The sequence below is a fragment of the Triticum aestivum genome, chromosome 2B, assembly GCF_018294505.1.
Source record: "Triticum aestivum cultivar Chinese Spring chromosome 2B, IWGSC CS RefSeq v2.1, whole genome shotgun sequence".
In the NCBI taxonomy this organism is placed as follows: domain Eukaryota; kingdom Viridiplantae; phylum Streptophyta; class Magnoliopsida; order Poales; family Poaceae; genus Triticum; species Triticum aestivum.
Window position 1 is genome coordinate 627,470,829 of NC_057798.1, and position 22,261 is coordinate 627,493,089.

Here is a 22,261-nt window from a genome sequence, read left to right on the forward strand (position 1 = left end):
CAACCACTTTCTCATATCCATATATGTCCCAAACCTAAAGTCAAACTCGGCCCCACCGAGTTCATTTGACATAGCCACTGCCAGAAACCCTAGTCTTTTCAGTCTCACCAATAGGGATCTTGGTCTCACCGAGATGGGATTGCAAACTCTTTGTTTCCCTTCATAACATTTCGGACCAACCGAAATGAGAGATCGGTCCCACCGAGTCTGCAATGCAAACTCTCTGTTTCCTTTCCGTAACGCTTCGGTCCCACCGAGACGAGCGAATCGGTCCCACCGAGTTTGTCTGACCAACTCTCTGGTTTGCTTATTACAAAAGTTGGTCCAACTGAGTTTGAGTAATCGGTCCAACCGAGATTATGTTATGCCCTAACCCTTTGATATCGGTCCTACCGAGATGCATGTCGGTCCCACCGAAATTGTCTAGCAGTCACATATGAACTGAATCGGTCCGACCGAGATTTTTGATCTGGTCCAACCAAGTTTGGTGTAATGTGTGTAACGGTTAGATTTTGTGTGGAGGCTATATATACCCCTCCACCCTCTCCTCATTCATGAGGGAAGCTGTCAGATTATGCCTACATTTCCATTATCCATTTTTTGAGAGAGAGCCACCTACTCATGTGTTGAGACCAAGATATTCCATTCCTACCATATGAATCTTGATCTCTAGCCTTCCCCAAGTTGCACCAAATCCAATCCTATGAGAGTGAGTTGAGTGTTGGGGAGACTATCATTTGAAGCAAGCAAGGAGTTCATCAACAACACACCATCTATTATCTTTTGGAGAGTGGTGTCTCCTAGATTGGTTAGGTGTCACTTGGGAGCCTCCGACAAGATTGTGGAGTTGAACCAAGGAGTTTGTAGGGGCAAGGAGATCACCTACTTCGTGAAGATCTACCCTAGTGAGGCAAGTCCTTCGTGGGCGATGGCCATGGTGGGATAGACAAGTTGCTTCTTTGTGGACCCTTCGTGGGTGGAGCCCTCCGTGGACTCGTGCAGCCGTTACCCTTCGTGGGTTGAAGTCTCCATCAACGTGGATGTACGATAGCACCACCTATCGGAACCACGACAAAAACATCCATGTCTCCTATTGCGTTTGCACTCTCCAAACCTTTCCCTTTACATTCTTGCAAGTTGCATGCTTTACTTTGCGCTGCTTATATACTCATTGCATGCTTGCTTGAATTGTGTTAAGATTGCTTGACTTGTGCTAAGTTGTTAAAATCTGCCTAGAACTAAAATTGGGAAAAGGCTAAGTTTTTATTTGGTCAAGTAGTCTAATCACCCCCCTCTAGACATACTTTCGATCCTACAAAAAGCAGCTCTTGGATAACTTACTGTTTTGTCATACGACTCGGGCAATCTTGTGGCAACACATTTGGTGATGTGGTCCATACTGCCAAACAAGCTATCATCCGCACACCGGGAAAACTCCGTCTTGAGGTGGTGGTTTATAGTCAAAGAAGATAAAAAAATGAGTGACAATAATTGTGGCACTTGCATACGAAAAGAAGTGGGGAAATGAAGAAAAATGGTACTACCAATTGTCTGAAATTGCCTGCATTCACTATCCCACTTTCCTGTTGCCTACTGTTAGTGGATACTTAAGATTTATTATGCACCAAAAATGTAGGAGTGGTATGCAACTTGCTAGTTTTCAATACATAAGTTGCTTGCGTTATTGCAGAAACTTGCTAGTGTTCAATATGTACATTGCGCACACAAAGAAAAAAGAGCTAACAATGTTCAACAATGTTTGCCTACTATTCATTTAAAAATGTACTACAACAACTACCATTAGTACCAACAAAATCCTTCCTGTAACATTATCCAAGGCTTATCCAACTGTGTGCATGACAACAAAAAAGTTCAAATAAGACTAGAAACTACTTGAAATATATGTAAAGCAGTTGCCCATAAAACTATACTCCCTCCGTTCCATAATGTAGTGCCTATAGATTTTTACAGAAGTCAAACATTACAAACTTTGACCATGTATATAGAGAAAAGTAGGTACATCTAGAATACCAAATGCACCTCATTGGATACATCACGAGTTATATTTTCAGAATATACATATTTGATATTGTGGATGTAGACAATTTTCTCAATACACTTGGTCAAAGTTGGCAAAGTTTGACTTTTACAAAAATCTATAGGCACTACATTATGGAATGGAGGGAGTATTAGCTTGCTTGGTCTTTCAAAATGAATTGCCTACTCTGTCATGGTACTATTGCCTAAAAAAACATGTCTCCTAGGATGGAAAAATGAAATTACCCGCAAATTGTCGTACTCTTTTGGAGCCTTCCTGTCCTTCTTGATAATTTTAGAAATTAAATCTGAATTCCAAACTGAAACCCTTGGTACCAAGTTCAGGATTGGCTCATCAACATCCAAAGAGTCTAGATACAACAACTGCATCATGACAAAAAGAAAAAGAACACAAAGTTTAAGTTAGCTAATGATTTGTAAAAATAGGGAAAAAAGGAAAACAAATGGATGCTTAAAAAAGCAAAACATCTTGAAGCACTTACAACAAGGTGGAAAACACAGCAACAAACAGCCTTATTGTTGCCACGCCCTGAAGTGAATGCAAGCTTTAGTTGATCAACAACAAACTGGCATATATTGGTTTCCGTTATTCCCTTGACATCCATGACTGCAGGGAAGCTTTTTGGGGAAATACTTAAACTAGTTGAAGGGTCAAGGAAGCACGAAAAAACAAGAGCTAGCCAAGCGTGGACAAAGTCATCATCAGAAGATCGTCCCATATCTACGATCATCTTGCACCACGCTGTGAGAGATGGGGAGTTCTTGGAGGTGATATTGTAAATATTGTACATTGCCTTTGTGATTTCAGGCCGATTCTCAAAACACACCTTCCTGCCCCTATTTAGCAAACCCCATATCCTACGGACACTTGTGGCATCTACAGGAATCTTTCCCCTTTCTGGAATGACTACATGCAAAATCTCAGGGTCATAATGCTTCATTATCCATTGGCTAAGATCTCCGGGCATGCTACTCGCTGCAAGGTCCAGAATGCCACCAAATTCTTTTCCAATGATGACGCCCTTTTGAACAGGAACCAAATCCTTGTTCAACTTGAAGAGCCTTGCAGGGGATGCCCTGTTCCTACGACCCTATTGCACTAAAAAACAAAAAAAGGAATTAGCAAATAATGTTCCTCACAGGATAGGCAACTTAGGCAGCATTGATGGACAAAAAAAAGTAAACTGAGGCAACTATGCAGATACCTCAGTTCCTCCCGTCTTCTGGCATTTTTGTTTTGGAGGTTGGTCGACGTCTGCACCTTCAACATTTGCATTCCCAGCATCTGCAGCTTGGCTCTCATTACTATTCTCGTTACTAATAATGTCATCAGGATGCTTCCCCCGTACAACAACTGCTTTAGTTCTCTGACGCTTGTACCCAATTATTGGTGCACGGCTCTGTGGCTGGAACATGGAAAACACAAAAATCAGTAAAAAAATAAAATAAAAATAAAAATCTGTTATGTACAAAGAGAACATAAAACTCCTGACGATGTGCACACCTGTGTTTGCTGCTCTTCATTGCCATAAGATGCAAGGTCAACATGACTTGATCCAGTAGGCCCATCCTGTTTTGACTTATAACTTGTCCCAACCATCTATTTTTTGTTGCGTATATAAAGGACAAACAATAAGCATCAAGATAAAAAATGGTTCTGCAAAAGCTGTATATCATCCAATAAAGTTCATTTGACTAAATTCCTACTAAACTAAGCAAAAAGCAATTTACAAAAAAGTGGACAATGAAAAATGTTGTAAACTATCTGATTTTCACTATTTTTACAACATTAATACAAACTTAAGTAAAACATGACTACAAGGAGCAACACAAATCTGTTACACATCATGCACCTGAAAAAAAACACATATCATGACTCAAAGGCAACAGGTGATGGCATGTCAGGCAACTGACTCACGAAGCTTGAGCAAGCTTGACATTGCACAAACGCACTAGGCAAAAAAAAATAGATGAGGCATGTGTTCACGCAATTGACTCACAATAAACTTGAGCAGGCCAGACATTGCACAAATGCACTAGGCAACAGATGATGGCATGTTAGGCAACTGACTCGGAAAAAAAATTGAGCAAGCCTGACATTGCACAAATGCATTGGGCAACATATGATGGCATGTCAGGCAACTGACTCACAAAACTTGAGCAAAACCAGTCATTGCACAAATTAACTAGGCAACAAATGATAGCATGTCAGGAAATTAACTCACAAAACTTGAGCAAGCCACTCATTGCACAAATTAACTAGGCAACATATGAGGACATCTAAAGCAAGTGACTCACAAAACTTGAGCAAGCCTAACAACTGAATCACAAAACTTAAAGCAGAAAATACATATGGACATATCTGTAAACAAAACGTGAGCACCGTAAGCCCAACACACAACCTCATACACACACATTTCAACAAAAAGGAGCCTAGAACATCAAACATTGCCTTGTTCAAACACAAAATAGGTACATCTGTTGCATGTAAACAAAAGGGACTAGGCAACTATGTGAGCAGTTGTTGGGCAAGTTAGCAGACCTACAACCAAATGCACGAGAACATCTCCCTCCTTCTCACTCTAGACACTGCGACACCTATTGAAGGATCACCAAAACCTATCTCACCAGTACCCAATCCCCAAAACTAATCTAAACAAGTGCTTAATCCGTTCCTAATCAGTTAACCTATGCATCAAAGCACCAAATACTCATCGATTTCGCCCAAAACTCGGCGGATCTGACAAGCCTACAGAATTGGATCGGTGGACTGACCTGGAGGTTTGCTCACGGCGATTCTACCCTCCGCGCCAACAACACGGTGATTCTGCTCCTCCACGCGAACAACACGGCGAAGGCGTGCGCGTCGTTCCTCCTCGGCCGCGTCTCCAGTACTGCAGTGCCTTCCGCCCCCGATTGCTGTGAGATGCGGTTGTGATGGTATGGCCTCGGTCGCCGCACCGACGCGCACCCGGCCGCTTAACCCCCCCTCCACGCCGCGCACTCTATTCCTTCCACACAGGCCGGCGGAAGACGGCCGCCGAATCACCGCGCCGCCACTAGCTGTTGTGTGCCGCAGTTGTAGTGGTGTGGCCCCGGTCGCCGCACCGACGCGCACCTGGCCACTTAACTCCTCCCTCCACGCCGCGTACGGCGTCCCTTCCTCACTACGGCGGAAGACGGTCGCCGAATCGCCGCGCCGCCACCGGCTGCTTCGAATTTGGTGGATTTGGAAGGAAATGGGTGGCGCTCCGTGCGCTCGGGAGCGGTTTTGAAATGGGACAGGGAGGAGATGGGAGTGGGAATGGGGGAAGAACTGGAGGGACCCACGACCGCTTGGACGCCCAACGGGTCTCGTCCCGACGCCACGACCAGGTGCCACCTGGCGCACGCGTCGATGGAACGAGCGGTCGGAGCGATCGATGCGCGCGTCTGCAAGATGACGATCGGACGACGCGCGATAGCGTGTGCTGTGTAAGACTAGTTAGCACAGTTGCACTTTTTAGGTTTTAGGCTTAATGAATACATGGGTTCTGTCATTTTGAAAAAAGAAAAACAGATGCTGGTCAACTTCACCTCTGGTTTAAACCGGCGGACCCTGCTTTGACTAACGAGACCGACCTGACCAGGGTTAACCCACCCTGAAGCAACCGGCCAGTAGTACCATGATTAGTCTTCCACGTGACCGCGTGTACTGTGCTAGTCTACGGGGCACGGAGTTGTACTCCTACTTGAGCAGCTCCATTCTCGCCGTCTCCTCTGCTACTCCCAGCAGCTGACCAGCTCCACCTTTCCCACTCCCGTTCAAGGCAAGCCGACCTGCCTGCAATCACGGAGGAGAGGAGAAAAACACAAAGAAACAACAGCGCGCCGCTCCAGCTCCAGCTCCCGAGGCAGCTCACCGGCGGCCACCGTTCGACCCCTCCCCCGCCCATTCCCGCGGCGCTCCCCTCCGCCCGCTCGCCGCCGCCTGGTGATGCTACGGGCCCCCGGCCCCGCCGCGGCGACACCGGCTCGCAGCTAGATCTGGCCCGCAGGAGGTTCCCGGGCGGCATGGGGCGGTTCGCAGGGCTGCGGTGGCTCCTCCTGCTGTGGGTGGCGGCGGGGGCGCTGGCCGCGGAGGAGGATAGCAAGGCGGCCGTCGGGGCGCCCGGGCCGCGCCGGCACGCGTACGCGGCGATGATGTACATGGGCACGCCTCGCGACTACGAGTTCTACGTGGCCACGCGCGTCATGATGCGCTCGCTGCGCGGCTTCGGCGCCGACGCCGACCGCGTCGTGATCGCCTCGCTTGACGTCCCGCCGCGTTGGGTCCAGGCGCTGTAAGCCCTCCCCCCACTCCCCCCTTGTCGTATTTCTGCCTTGGATCGTTTGGTGGTGCCAAAAATTTCACCCCCTGTTGACTATTGAGTAGATATTCGATGCCCAGCTCGGTTGCTTGAGTGTTTCTCTTTCTTGAAAACCCCCTATTGCTTCACTTGTTGACTTCGTGCTTGGCTCGTTGCTTGCGCCATATTTATAGCTACATCTATGTTCTGTTAGTAGCAACTTGGGTAGTTCCATGCCATATTTGATTTGAACCCTTACGTCTGATGTTTGGTCTGAACTTTGGTTAGTCAGTGGAACGCCTTCGTTTCTACCCAACGCCGATTAATGAATTCGATTATTTCGCAAAAAAAGTCAGTGATTGTTTGATTGATTTGATGTTACAGTGTATGGATATTCATCTTTCTTCTTCTTCTTTGGTTCAAATTTGATTTTCTTTCAGTACAACTCTCTGAACATATCGGGTATCCGGTCTTAAAGGTGGCGCTACTCTGTTTCCGAAATATGTAAAGTTCTTACAGTTTCATCTTGCATTTCTGTGAACAGTTTTGGCGCGCGGATCATTTAGTGCACTTTTCGCATTGTCCTGTTGGTTACTGTTTCTTCCAGTACTTCCGGATGCATAGACGATATATATGTTACATGCTTGCTTCTTGGAAATGGTCGTCTCTAATGGCACTACGTCATTGGAGTTTGTTAAGAATACTACCTCATCTTCGTTTTGAAATATTTGTTGATAAATCGCAAGACCTGAGCTGCGAATTTCCACCACCAATTTACACACATTCTACCTTCCTTATTGTTAACCATTATTTCTTCACTGTAGAACAGTTCGTGTTAGACCATCGACTTGGTGTTTCTGTTAGATATTTGCTGAAAGTCGCAAGATTTGACCAGTCAACGTTCTACAAGTTCTACTTGTTAGTAGTTGATTAACTGACTGTGACTGCATATAGTTGTTAAAAAGTATTTTCAATTGGGGGCATATATGTCGTGCTGTTTAAGTGACCACATCTGGTTGTCCGACTAAGTTGATTAATCTCTGTTATGGCTTGTTAGTCCTTGCCTACAAGATTGCGTTTCAGGAAATCCTAGATTTGTTTTGTGGTTTTGCAAGTTTTCTCTATATCTTGGTGGCCAAAACTTTCTCCCCTGTTCCAGAGAATATCAGCCTGTGAATCATCGTCGACTTTGGGCATTTTCTTAAGTGGGCTTTAATATATGAACTAATGCATTCAAAACTTCAAACTGTATTATGAGAAGTTGAGAGTTTTTTCAGGTTTAGAAGCTTACTACATCTGATCCAAAATGTAGGTCCTTATAGCATTTTACCAGTCAAACATTTAAGAATTAGTGCATTCAAGACATCAAACTGTACTAGATTTATCATGAAATATACTTTTATAATATATAGTTTTCATGATGTGAGACAACATATTCGCATGGAAATCTACGGTTGAAGTACCTACCACCTTGAAGACTCTGTCAATGTCCTAAAGACTTACATTTTTTATCAGAAGAGATAGTTACTATCGAGCTGTGTATTCAACAGTATTTTTTATATGAGAACTATAACCGATAATGAACGAAAAATAGTGGCAGTATAGAGGAAACTAAGGCGATCAGGTTGCAATAAAAATGAAGCCGGGTGGGGTCACTCTCTAGTTGTGTGACAACAGTTCTTATGGCAGTGCGTGAAGCATTATGCTTTTTATTTTATCTTTCAATGTAACATTCTTGTGATGCCTCATGCTACTGCTAGAATTCACATGTATTCTGAAGCAAAGCATGCAGCATACATTAATTACTGTTAAATATGCTTAATCTGGAATGTACCTTTTTTTGGTATGCAGAGTCTTGATTCTGTTACTTATTTATGCATCTCCAACTGTTTCTCTAGGAAAGATGATGGTGTGAAGGTGGTCTCTGTGGATAATTTGAAGAACCCATACGAAAAACAAGATAACTTCAACTCACGATTCAAGTTGACCTTAAATAAGCTGTATGCTTGGAGCTTAGTTTCCTATGACCGAGTTGTTATGCTAGACTCTGACAATATGTTTCTCCAGAACACTGATGAATTATTTCAGTGTGGCCACTTCTGTGCAGTCTTCATCAACCCTTGCATCTTCCATACAGGCCTCTTTGTACTGAAGGTAGGATTACTTAATCAGCACACATCTCCTTTCTTCTGTAAACATTATTATCTTTTTGCAGATCTAAGACTAAAGTTGTGTTATTGCTTTGTTATTTGCAATGGTTATGAATGGAACTTTTGAGATCATTTTTGGATGCTTTGTTCGTTGTTCAGTATTTCATTTTACGAGTGATCTATCTGTCATTTGATGCTTCTTACTGCTTTATTTATTGTGTTGGATTAAAAATATATCTTTGTGGTTTTGTTGTCAACTTGTTTAGTACAGATTTTTTGTTTATCAAAATGTATTTTTTGACATAAATGTATTCATCTAAGACGCGTGATGCATAAGTTTTAAAAATATGTACTGTGCAGACTAACTTACGTAGAAAATATGTATTGTGCTGTAGGACTGGTCAATGATCATGGTTCTAAAACATTGAAACCCCTTTGTTATGCGCCAATATAATTATTGTTGACATTCTCACAGTTACTAATCAACCATTTTTCTTTCCTTTTTTTAACGAAAAGCACAACTATTCTTATGATCTCTTTTTTTTTGTAGCCTTCTATGGATGTTTTTAAGAACATGCTACATGAGCTAGCTGTTGGGCGTGAAAACCCAGATGGTGCAGATCAGGGCTTCCTTGCTAGCTATTTCCCAGACTTGCTTGATCAGCCAATGTTCCATCCACCAGCTAATGGCACCAAACTTGATGGAAATTATCGCCTTCCTCTAGGCTATCAGATGGATGCATCTTATTTTTGTGAGTATGACTACCGGTATATCATTATTCCATATGCATTTTCATGGCTAAGACTGATGAACTGCACTTTTTCAGATTTGAAGCTCCGGTGGAGTATTCCGTGTGGACCGAATAGTGTGGTTACATTTCCAAGTGCTCCATGGATGAAGCCATGGTACTGGTGGTCTTGGCCAGTTTTACCTCTGGGACTTTCTTGGCATGAACAACGTCGTGAAAACCTGGGGTGGGTAGTTTCTTTAGAAACTCTTTTTGTCATCCATATCTCTATTACATTCTCAAACTGTGATACTAATAGTACCTTGCACGAAATGTAGTCCCAGTCTCTCAGATAAGGAAGGCTATTTTGTTAAATGGTAGTAGCACACTAGCACTCATGTGTATTTATGTGATTGGTGGCATGTCTTTCTGGAATCACCATCTATCTTCTTTAGAATAAAGATACACAAGACAGCGCTTATGATGCTTCTTTAATTTTTTAGGATAGAATTCCATAAAGTAGGGGTTATGAACTTGTGATGCCCTTAAAAATTGGTATGGCTAAAGGAGCATCATTAATTGCTATGTAGAATGATGTTGCACAAAATTTTAGTTCGGAAACACATCATCAGTTACTGTTTCTGACAATGTTTGAACTTGGTGCAAAACAGGTATTCATCAGAGATACCGATGGCATTATTCCAGGCTCTACTGTACATTGGAGTCATCGCAGTGAACCGACTAGCACGGCCTAGTTTGTCGAAGCTCTGCTACAACAGAAGAATGGAGAAAAGCACCATGTTCTTACTCACCACGCTCAGAGTAGTGGCGGCATGGTCCATTCTTGCAGCCTACACCATTCCCTTCTTCCTCGTTCCACGGACCGTCCATCCGCTGCTAGGCTGGCCACTATACCTGCTTGGCTCTTTCTCCCTCTCTTTGATCGTCATCAACTTCTTCCTCCTCCACCCCCTTGCCGTCCTCACGACATGGTTCGGGATCATCGGCACGCTCTTTGTGATGGCATGCCCATGGTATATGAACGGCGTCGTCAGGGCGTTGGCGGTGTTCGCATACGCGTTTTTCTGCGCGCCGGTGGTCTGGGCGTCCTTGGTCAAGATAATGAGCTCCTTGCAGGTCCTGATCGAGAGGGACGCCTTCAGGCTTGGGGAGCCTAACCAGACGGCCGAGTTCACCAAGCTTTACTGAGGTGGGCAGGACAGATACATATGTGGTGACTTGTAGTGTCGTTCGATTTGATCAGCTAATCCCAGTTCATGTTGGCAATTCTGATGGCCATTTCAGCTGTACAAGTAAAACCGCCGAGTTTGGAAACTACAGTTGTTGAACCTATGTAACACGAACTGGAACCATTGGAACCCATGATTGTCCTCTTGGACATGTAGATGATATATATATATGGTGCCGAGGAAAAGGGGAAATTGATGCTTGTGCGAATGTGTTGGTTCTGGTTCTGCCGAGGAGCATACTAGTAAATGTTTTTTGGTTTCTTGATTTGCTTTTGCTGTTGTCGACGAAAAATGGCCTTCCTCTAATTGATCTGATGTCTTCAGTTCTACCATCATGAGAAATGGCCAAATCTTTTGTCACTGTAGCTGTACATGATACCGATTTTGCCTCTCCATATGTCCTGGAGGCCAGAAGTTTTTTCTTTCTATTATTACCTCCATCCTGAATTACTTGTCTTTGATTTGTTCCCCAATTACTTGTCAGTAATTTGGGACGGAGGGAGTGCATTTTATGTCTTCAAAGTTGGGAGTTCAAAATCCGTGACTGGTAGCATGTTTCTTAACACCCAGTTATGGCTTTTCTTCTTCTGTTCCTTGTTTTTTTCAAGGAGGGCCCTAAGGGGTATTGGATTTTGGGTGTAAAACTGCAAATCAAGCCAAAGTAGACTAAAGTTGGTCTGGAAATGTGCAAGAGACTACGTTGGATAACTAAGCATGTTTGACAAAGATATCCTCCATCGTTCAAATGCAAGGCGTGTTTAAGAATTTCAGGTCCAAGCATTAGCCAACGATATCTATCACCATGTTAGCTTGAAAAACGATCTTGGCCTCTTTTGACTGCAATTTTGAATATTTTCCAACTATTAATGTGCAAAAAGAAAATGATCAAAGTTTAAATTGTTCAGTCATACATTATTATTATTGCCTCATCGTCGATAAGAACGTGTTATGTGTGCTGTGTGACCACTTACAATATTGCACACGCTGTGCGCGATTTGACTTTTTTTTGGCGGGTCGCGTGATGACTTATCTTGAGATTGATCAGATCCATTTTTCTTCTCGAGACAACTAGGCACGCCTAACGCCTGATATATTGATTAACGATCTAATATCGCTGTCATTAAAGAGATAAGAGTGCAGATCATGCGCACTAGTATTATACTCTACACAATAGAAGAAGACATCATTTGAAAAAGTCGCATGCAGATCAGGCCCACGGTTGTCCTTCCGCTGGCATCTACACAAGGCGGTGCCTTGTCGTCTCAGCCTCTTGCAGAGAGCTACAAAACAGAGCAGACGGAGGCGGTTGCCCACTGGCCACTACCTTCTCCGAGAATGAACGGGCGGGGGCTGCTGCTGCTCTGCCTCTTCCTCTCGGCCGCGCTGACCCCGCCGCGGCAGCTCGCCGTCGCCGGCGCAGCCTCCAGTTCCAAGGTGGTGACCAGCCTCCCCGGCTTCCAAGGCCAGCTCCCCTTCCACCTCGAGACCGGGTACCCATTTCTCGCTTTCTTCTTCAGCTAATTTCTCCACGCACCAAGGCGGATCACCTTGATCGACTCCATTAATTGGCTTCTGGACTTAAGGTACGTGGAGGTGGACGAGGAGAACGGCACCGAGCTGTTCTACTACTTCGTCGAGTCCGAGGCCGGCGCCCACAACGCCCCTTTCCTCCTCTGGCTCACCGGCGGCGACCGCTGCTCCGTACTCAGCGGCCTCGCCTTGGAGATCGGTACACCACGTTTACGTTCTCAAGCGTTGACTCGCCAATGCGATTGCTCTTTGACATCATATTATTCCATGCATGTGCACGGCAACTGCAGGTCCATTCCAGTTCGTCGCAGAGCCCTACAACGGCACAGTACCGCGCCTGCAAATCAACCCGTACTCATGGACCAAGGTCGATCCTGTTTCTTGCATACATATCATACGCAATGCCGGTTCATTCCTGTGTTGACAGCGTCCATCTGCATGCAGGTGGCAAATGTCCTTTTCGTCGATACACCGGTTGGGGCAGGATTTTCCTTCTCCAGGCGGCCTGAAGGTTACCATGTTGGGGAAGTATCTACCTCGTTGCAGCTCCATGAACTCCTCATCAAGGTATAGTTGCTGCTCTAATCCACTAATTAGTCTACTTCGATTTAGGCTTTTTCGAGGGATTTGGTACTAACTACGTAGTTTAATCCACTGTGACAACGTGTAGTGGTTCACTGACCATCCCGAGTTCCTCGCAAATCCTCTCTACATCGGGGGAGACTCTCTTGCTGGACAACTTGTACCATTTATCGCTCAAAAGATCTCAGAAGGTAGGTATTTAGATTCTCAAATGTATAATTGATTAAACTTCAACCTTGATTTTTAATTACGTTTACCTAGTTCAACTCTATATCCATGATTTGTGTTCTGCAGGTATTGAAGCTGGAAGGAGCCCCATCCTTAATCTCAAGGTAACCATCATAATTTTTTCCAAGAGACTCTATGCAGTACCTATCAATGCTAAGAGCTTGCATATATATCGATATATCGCATGTCGTAATTACGTTAATTTCCTCGCTCCCAGGGCTATCTGGTAGGCAACCCGGGTACCGGCGAAAACATTGATATTAGCTCCAGAGTGCCGTATGCTCATGGACTTGGTATAATATCAGATCAGTTATATGAGGTAATTAAGCGCATCCACATCCGTTTTTATTCCAATATATCTGCACGCACCAAAATTTTCTGCACTCCAAATGATATGCATGCTACTCTCTCATTTTTTTCTTCTGTAGACAATACTGGGGCATTGCCAAGGAGAAGACTACATGAATCCTAGAAATACACTGTGTGCTCAATCTCTAGGCACTTTCAATAATGTAAGGACGAGATATCCTACAAATACTTTCAAGCTGCCTACCAACTCGTATAACCACTTGACTGAAGGTTATGTATGAAATTCAAATTGCAGCTCCGCTCAGAAGTTATGGTTGCCCAAATTTTGTTGGACAATTGCGTTTATGCATCTCCTAGGCCAGGCATCGAGACGGACAAGTCAGCTGGTGCTGCTCGGAAGATCCTAAGCGAGGAAGCAGTAATCGTAACGGGGAAACGAGTAAAACACCCGCCACCTCGTGTGCCATTGGGCTGCATTGTAAGTCAACATAGTAGAGCCACATACTACCTCTCTAACCATTGAAGTACTATATGTTTCCATTGCTTTAGTTGACTTGATCCTACATACGCCATGCATGGGCGCAGAGCTACACGGCTTACCTGTCGTATTTCTGGGCAAACGACGAGCTCACCCGAGACGCCCTGGGGATCAAGGACGGCACCGTGGACGAGTGGGTGAGGTGCCACGACGGCGACCTGCCGTACGCCGTGGACATCGGGAGCAGCATCAAGTACCACTGGAATGTCACCGTCAATGGTTACCGTGCGCTGGTGTACAGGTAATAAGTGAGACTCGGATACTCGGATAGGTATCGTCTTCAAGGTGGTTTGTTCGTTCGTTGCTACTGAAACTCGGATATTTGATCAGCTGAAAGCCGGAACCTGACTGAGTTTTTTGATTGGTGTCGGCAGCGGCGACCACGATGCGATTGTGCCGCACCTGGGGACGCAGGCGTGGGTGAGGTCTCTCGGTTTCCCCATCGTCGACGACTGGAGGGCCTGGCATCTCGACGGCCAGTCTGCCGGGTTCGTCATCCTTCCATTTCGATTGCCTTGCCTGCTCTGTTTTCCTCACTCGCTAACAGCGATGCCTCTGCTTGATTTATTTTTCACGGGTCTGCAGATTCACCATAACTTACTCCAACAACATGACATTCGCGACCGTCAAGGTAATGATATTTTCTGACCGCGTATGTGCTGCGCGTGGTTATTCATGGATTGTCAGTTTTAAGCTGTTGTTGCCGCCGGTTGGTTTTGCAGGGAGCCGGGCACACGGCGCCCCAGTACGAGCCCGAGAGGTGCTACGCCATGTTCAACCGGTGGATACTGGACCAGCCACTCTAGTCTACACGTATGTAACATCATCTAGTAGGTCTAGGATGTATATGTTCGTCTACACATACCTTATTTGGTGAAGTTTGTTCGGATTAGCGGTGTGGCCTAAACTTGTTTCTTACTTATAGTGGGAATTGAATACTTTTGTGTCTGGTTAACTGCAAAGCCCCCGCCCCCCGCGCCCCTCCTTCATTTTCACAATATGGTTAGTTCGAAGATAATTTTGCATTTCACTCTTTTCATAAAATCATGTGAGATATATGTGGACCATAATTTTCCAGTAGCCAAATGGCTGAGATATATGTGGATCAGGTTTTCTGTAAGGGCTTTATTAATTTAAAGCCGGTCGGTAGCCTTTTTTTGTAAAAAAAAAAATAGCCACTGAGGTTTAGAAGTTGGCTGGATGTGGATTTGTAAGGTCAATGCAATACCTTGAGAGGCATGTTACATGGAAGTGCGGCGGGAGAGGGCTCAGGTGTTCCCGGGCGGAAATTCCCTAAATCAAGAATATTTTCGTTGTGAAAACTATGTATGAGCAGCTATCTTGAGTTGGTTTGCACACATCCTTTAAGCATACTATATGACCCACTGCGCCTTCATGCAAAAAATAACTTGCGGTCAAGAGAAGTGAAGCGAACTATTGGAAGGACCGTCATGAGAACCTGTAACGTGGATGTATACCTGCCAACACCCATGACCAGTGGGGGCCTGGGTCTCACTTGTTTCTTACTTATAGTGGGAATTGAAATACTTTTGTGTCTGGTTAACTGCAAAGCCCCCCCCACCCCAACCCTCCTAATCCTATTTTCATACTTCTGTCGCTCCATCCCCGTATGGGTGGAGAACCCGTCACTGTCTCGGTTGTGATACCACAGACTCTAGGAGAGAGCACTCATCTTGGGGTGGGCTTACTACTTGTATGCTTTCAGCAGTTATCCTCTTCACACTTGGCCACACAACGTTTACCGTACGCACGATAACTGGTACATCAGAAGTGCGTCCTTCCCGGTCCTCTCGTCCCCCCCCCCCCCCCCCCCATTTCATTTTCACAATATTTTAGTTCGAAGCTAATTTTGCATTTCACTCTTTTCGTTAAATTATGTGAGATATATGTGGACCATAATTTTACAATAGCCAAATGGCCGAGATATATATGCGGGCCAGGTTTCCTGTAAAGGCTTTATTAATTTAAAGCCGGTAGCCTTTTTCTTCTAAAAAAATAGCTACTGAGGTTTAGAAGTTGGCTGGATGTGGATTTGCAAGGTGAATGCAATACCTTAGAGGCATGTTACATGGAATTGCCACGGGAGAGGGCTTAGGTGTTCCCGGGTGGAAATTATGGTCCACGTATATGTGCAAACCAAATCAAGAATGTTTTCATTGTGAAAACTATGTATGAGCAGCTATCTTGAGTTGGTTTGCACATATCCTTTAAGCATACTGGATGTCCCGCTACGCCCTTCACGCAAAAAACAACTTGTGGCCGAGAGAAGTGAAGCAAACTATTGGAAGGACCTCATGAGAACCTGTAAGGTGGATGTATACCTGCCAATACCCATGACCAGTGGTGGTGTCAGCCCCACAAAATCTTCGTGAACCATTGTCGAAGTAAATAACCACGGGTAGCCTTATCCGCTCCCCCCGGTTCTTCAAAACAACGGGCCGACTGCGCCCCTCAATCATCCAAGACGAAGGGCCGCCTTCTCATGGCCGGCTGGCCCCGTGGCCGGTTGCAGGAAGGCGGCAAGGTTCAGCAAGCCGTCCCGAAGCGGGCCGACTCCAAGCAGGCGGCCACCAGAGTGGCCGACTCCTAGCAGGCGACCAGACATATACCCTCAAAGTCTGCACCCACATAACGGCGATAAGACGGGGCGTGGCTACAGTGAAGCCTGCCACCCCCGAATCCCGGAGCGAGCGTGGCTACAGTTCACCGTACCAGGCGGCCATCCCTCGTCCGGCGCGACACTGTTGCCATGTTGACCACGACGTCACCCACGACGAGCTGTCAGTACGGCCGCAGGCGGCGGGCCCCTCCTGCCAGAGAGCCACCAGAAGGCGGCTTGACCCTACCAGTCGGCACGGTGGGAGGCCGGCTCCCAACAGCCGGCCTGCCTTCACCCTAGAAGCTTGTGCACCATTAAGCATATAAGACAGGGTAAGGCTACAGTGAATGCCCGCCAGGCGGTGGCACTGTAGCCATGCTTGCCCCGACAAAGCCATCATCATCGAGGGCGATGAGGGAGTCCTGGATTAGGGGGTCCTCGGACAGCCGGACTATATACTTTGGCCGCACTGTTGGACTATGAAGATACAAGATTGAAGACTTCGTCCCGTGTCCGGGTGGGACTCTCCTTTGCGTGGAAGGCAAGCTTGGCAATTCAGATATGTAGATTTCCTTCTCTGTAACCGACTCTGTGTAACCCTAGCCCCCTCCGGTGTCTATATAAACCGGAGGGTTAGGTCCATAGGACGACAACAGTCATAATCATAGGCTAGCTTCTAGGGTTTAGCCTCTATGATCTCGTGGTAGATCAACTCTTGTAATACTCACATCATCAAGATCAATCAAGCAGGAAGTAGGGTATTACCTCCATCGAGAGGGCCCGAACCTGGGTAAACATCGTGTCCTCTGTTACCATCAGCCTTAGACGCACAGTTCGGGACCCCCTACCCGAGATCCGCCAGTTTTGGCACCAACATTGGTGCTTTCATTGAAAGTTCCACTGTGTCATCGCGACAAGGCTTGATGGCTCCTTCAATCATTAGCAACGATGCGGTCCAGGGTGAGGTTTTCCTCCCCGGACAGATCTTCGTATTCAACGGCTTCGTATTGCGTGCCAACTCGCTTGGCCATCTAGAGCAGATCAATAGCTACGCCCCTGGCCATCAGGTCAGGTTTGGAAACTTGAACTACACTGCCGACATCTGCGGAGACTTGATCTTCGACGGATTCGAGCCCATGTCAGGAGCGCCGAACAGTCACGATGAGCAGGGCTTAGATCTGCCGTCAGACGGTGTTCGGGATATCGCACCTGCGGCTGCCTCAGCCTTCAATCTGGAGCAGATCACGCCATCCGAGGACGGGTGGATGGACCCCCGTCACGGAGGCCGCACATTCATCGGCGCTGGAGCCGAACACAGACTTCACCTCCAAAGAGATATGTTTCATCGGACCTTCGGACTCATCTCCGGCCATAGGTGCCGAACTGCGTGCGTCTGTGCCTATCGAATCTGATTGGGCGCCGATCATGGAGTTTACCACCACGGATATCTTTCAACACTCACCCTTGGGTGACGTGCTAAATTCATTGAGGTCTCTCTCTCTATCAGGAGACTCTTGGCCGAACTATGTCCGGCTTGAGTGGGAAGCGGACGACGAAGAATTTCGTTCCCCACCCACCACCCACTTAATATTCACTGTCGATGCCTTAACCGACGTGCTTGACTTCGAATCCGAAGACATCAACGGTATGGACGATGATGCAGGAGAAGAACAGGAACCACCGTCCGCAGGGCGCTGGACAACCACCTCATCATATGATATATATATATATATATATATATATATATATATATATGGTGGACACCCCCAAAGAAAGCAATGGCGATGTAGCAATTCTTGCTCTAACTCATGAAAGCTTTTTGTTGGGTCTTGGTTGAACATCTTCTTCATCTTGTTCTTATTCTTGGCCTTCTTCATTGTTGGCGTTGTCGTTCTCTTGTCGTGGTGGGGAAGGAGGTTGTTGACGTTCTTGGTGTACTTCCTCATTTTCTTCATATTGGTGTGTCCCACTTGTGGATGCTTCCGTATCAACTCTTGGTTAACCTTGTCGTGAGGTAGAAGCTTCCACTTGGACGGACGAGGTACTCTCCTTCACCTTCGTTGGACGAACCTTGCCAATAGACAAGTCTTGGATTGCTTCCGAAGGGTCTTTGTCTCCTACATCAATTGGAAATTGCTCTACTTGCGAGCCGTTAGATTCATCAAACTTCACATCTACCATTTCTTCAACCTTTCGGGTGAAATTGTTGTAGACACGGTATGTGTGAGAGTTTGAGTCATAACCAAGTAGGAAACCTTCATGAGACTGATACGTCTCCAACGTACCTACTTTTCCAAACACTTCTGCCCTTGTTTTGGACTCTAACTTGCATGATTTGAATGAAACTAACCCGGACTGACGTTGTTTTCAGCAGAACTGCCATGATGTTGTTTTATGTGTAGAAAAGAAAAGTTCTCGGAATGTCCTGGAAATCCATGGAGGCACTTTTCAGATTTAATAAGAATTTTTGGTGAAAGAATCAAGGTCAAGGGGCCCACGGGCTGTCCACGAGACAGGGGGGCGCCCCCCCTAGGGGCGCACCCTCCTATCTCGTGGCCCCCCCGGACCTCCTCCGACCTCAACTCCAACTCCATATATACCGTCTCGGGGAGAAAAAAATCAAGGAAAAAGTTTCATCGCGTTTCACCACACGGAGCCGCCGCCAAGCCCTAATCTCTCTCGGGAGGGCTGATCTAGAGTCCGTTCGAGGCTCCAGAGAGGGGGATTCGTCGCCGTCGTCATCATCAACCATCCTCCATCACCAATTTCATGATGCTCACCGCCGTGCGTGAGTAATTCCATCGTAGGCTTGCTGGACGGTGATGGGTTGGATGAGATTTACCATGTAATCAAGTTAGTTTTGTTAGGGTTTGATCCCTAGTATCCACTATGTTCTGAGATTGATGTTGCTATGACTTTGCTATGCTTAATGCTTGTCACTAGGGCCCGAGTGCCATGATTTCAGATCTGAACCTATTATGTTTTCATGAATATATGTGTGTTCTTGATCCTATCTTGCAAGTCTATAGTCACCTATTATGTGTTATGATCCGACAACCCCGAAGTGACAATAATCGGGATACTTCTCGGTGATGACCGCAGTTTGAGGAGTTCATGTATTCACTATGTGTTAATGCTTTGGTCCGGTTCTCTATTAAAAGGAGGCCTTAATATCCCTTAGTTTCCATTAGGACCCCGCTGCCACGGGAGGGTAGGACAAAAGATGACATGCAAGTTCTTTTCCATAAGCACGTGTGACTATTTACGGAATACATGCCTACATTACATCGATGAATTGGAGCTGGTTCTATATCACTCTATGTTATAACTATTACATGAGGAATCACATCCGGCATAATTATCCATCACTGATCCATTGCCTACGAGCTTTTCACATATTGTTCTTTGCTTATTTACTTTTCCGTTGCTACTGTTACAACTACTACAAAAACCCAAAAACATTTACCTTTTCTGTTGCTACTGTTACCATTACTATCATACCACTCTTGCTACTAAATACTTTGCTGCATATACTAAGTTATCTAGGTGTGGTTGAATTGACAACTCAACTGCTAGTACTTAAGAATATTCTTTGACTCCCCTTGTGTCGAATCAATAAATTTGGGTTGTACTTCACCCTCGAAAGCTGTTGCGATCCCCTACACTTGTTGGTTATCAGAGACTTAGGACCAAATTTAGAACGATGATGCTTATCAATAATGTAGCACTTTGAGACAATACTCGAAAGTATCCAACTTGGGGTTTGTTACCGGTGAGGAGATCGCATGTCGTCTTGCCGAGTAGCTTGTGAAGATACAAGCGATTTGTTCCATGACAAGCTGTCTCAACCGCTTCTGTCCAAAAGTGCTTCGGCGTCTTGTACTCATCAAGCATCGTTCGCGCCATTTCAATGAGCGTCCAGTTCTTCCTCTCAACAACTCCATTTTGTTGAGGTGTGTAAGTAGCTGAGAACTCATGTGAAATCCCTTCTTCATCAAGAAAGGTGTCCACATTTGCGTTCTTAAACTCCGTTCCGTTGTCGCTGCGAACCTTCTTGATCTTCACTTCAAATCGATTTTGGGCCTTCCTAGGGAAGTTTTTGAAGATCTTTTGGACCTGCGATTTGTCATCGAGAAAGAACACCCACGTAAATCTTGAAAAATCATCAACTATAACTAGACCAAAAGAATTTCCACCGAGACTCTTGTAAGCGTTGGGACCAACGAGATCCATGTGAAGTAGCTCGAGTGGCCTCCTTGTGGTCATGATGTTCTTCACGGGATGCCTTCCTCCAACTTGTTTACCTGCTTGACAAGTACTGCAAAGTCTATCCTTATCAAATATGACATCGTTAGCACCAAGGATATGATTTCCTTTAATAAGCTTGTCAAGATTTCGCATGCCAACATGACCTAATCGTCTATGCCATAACCAACCTTTAGAAGATTTATAAATAAAGCAAGTTCCAGGTTGAGCCTTTTTAGTGAAATCAACAATGTAAAGATCACCTCTACGTATACCGGTAAATACCATTTTATGATTATCTCTACGAAACACTTGGTAATCTACTTCAGTAAATAGGACATTGAAACCAAAATCAGCAAGTCTAGATACTGAAAGTAAGTTGTAGCCAAGAGATTCAACGAGCATAACATTTTGAATGGAGCTATCATGTGAGATGGCCACCTTACCGAGGCCAACAGCCTTACCCTTTGAGTTGTCACCGAAAGTGACATACTTTCGAGGACCATCATTTTCAGCAAGCTCACGAAACATGTCTTTATCTCCAGTCATGTGATCGGTACACCCACTATCAAGAACCCATTCCTTTCCTCCTGCCATGTATCCCCGAAGATTTGCCATAAGACCAAAGTGTCTCATTGCATCGTCAAGATCAAAGTCACTATCATCATCCTCATCATAGTATCCATGTTCAACATCATCATGTGGTGGATCAATTCCTTGAGAGGGTGATTCGTTATAATGAGTTTGACCATAATCTTCTTTATGAATTTTAATAGCTTCGGAAATAATATCGCTAATGATTCCAACATTTCCTTTGGCACACATAAGATTTGTAAGCTCAAATAGACAATCACCAAACATAGGATCATTGGAATTCATCTTACTCAAGGCAATAGACTTATGGAGAATTTCATCTAAATTTTTCAAGGAATAATCCAGAAATCGTTCCTCAAGAAATTTCCATATAGTGTAGGCACACTCAAGAGTAGGCAAGTTTCCAATCAAGTTTCTAGTCAAGCCTCTAGTGATAAGATTAACAGTTCTAAGATTCCTGATCATGTCAATTGACTCATCAAGTGTAGGATGCATAGGATCAACATGAGGTGCACAAGGGCTAGCAATGTACTTGTTCAAATGATATTGACTGAAAATCACAAGCATCTCATTTTTCCACTCATGAAAATACTCTCCATCAAGTATAGGCACTCTATGTCTAAGACTCCCCAAAGTAGACTCGTCCATCTTCCTCCAATGGTGATTAAACCAAAGAAATGGAAACCAAAGCTCCGATACCAATTGAAAGGATCAAGAAGAGGTGTCTAGAGGGGGGGGGGGTGATTAGACACTAAGTGCCAAAAGTTGCAGTTTTTAATTTCTTTAAGTTTAAGTGGAGTTTTGGCACAAGTTTAACAATCACAATACATATCAAGCAAGCATGCAAAGAGTATATGAGCAACGGAAAGTAAAGCATCCAACTTGCAAGAATGTAAAGGGAAGGGTTTGGAGAATTCAAATGCAATTGGAGACACGGATGTTTTTGTCGTGGTTCCGATAGGTGGTGCTATCGTACATCCACGTTGATGGAGACTTCAACCCACGAAGGGTAACGGATGCACGAGTCCACAGAGGGCTCCACCCAAGAAGGGTCCACGAAGAAGCAACCTTGTCTATCCCATTGTCGGTGTCAAAACCGGC

The 22,261-nt window shown here is 45.2% G+C and overlaps 2 protein-coding genes across 3 annotated transcripts; both read left to right on the forward strand.

The window, feature by feature from the left end:
• Positions 1–5,807: 5,807 nt before the first annotated feature.
• On the forward strand, positions 5,808–10,710 carry LOC123046385 (putative glucuronosyltransferase PGSIP8). Its single transcript, XM_044469743.1, has 5 exons — positions 5,808–6,380; positions 8,285–8,540; positions 9,087–9,288; positions 9,364–9,511; positions 9,936–10,710. Exons 1-5 carry the CDS (start codon positions 6,112–6,114, stop codon positions 10,471–10,473), a joined length of 1,413 nt encoding a protein of 470 aa, XP_044325678.1. The 5' UTR covers positions 5,808–6,111; the 3' UTR covers positions 10,474–10,710.
• A 983-nt stretch (positions 10,711–11,693) lies between these two features.
• Positions 11,694–14,656, forward strand: LOC123046384 (serine carboxypeptidase-like 7). Of its 2 annotated transcripts, XM_044469741.1 has the most exons (13): positions 11,694–12,004; positions 12,098–12,243; positions 12,335–12,411; positions 12,489–12,611; positions 12,715–12,817; positions 12,921–12,958; positions 13,072–13,173; positions 13,283–13,366; positions 13,459–13,641; positions 13,749–13,942; positions 14,076–14,189; positions 14,287–14,332; positions 14,424–14,656. In XM_044469741.1, exons 1-13 carry the CDS (start codon positions 11,715–11,717, stop codon positions 14,505–14,507), a joined length of 1,584 nt encoding a protein of 527 aa, XP_044325676.1. In that variant the 5' UTR covers positions 11,694–11,714; the 3' UTR covers positions 14,508–14,656. The 2 variants fall into 2 exon arrangements, 1 of the variants encoding a protein (XP_044325676.1); XR_006422273.1 differs by lacking the exon at positions 14,424–14,656 and having other exon boundaries at positions 13,749–13,972.
• The last annotated feature ends 7,605 nt before the right edge of the window (positions 14,657–22,261 follow it).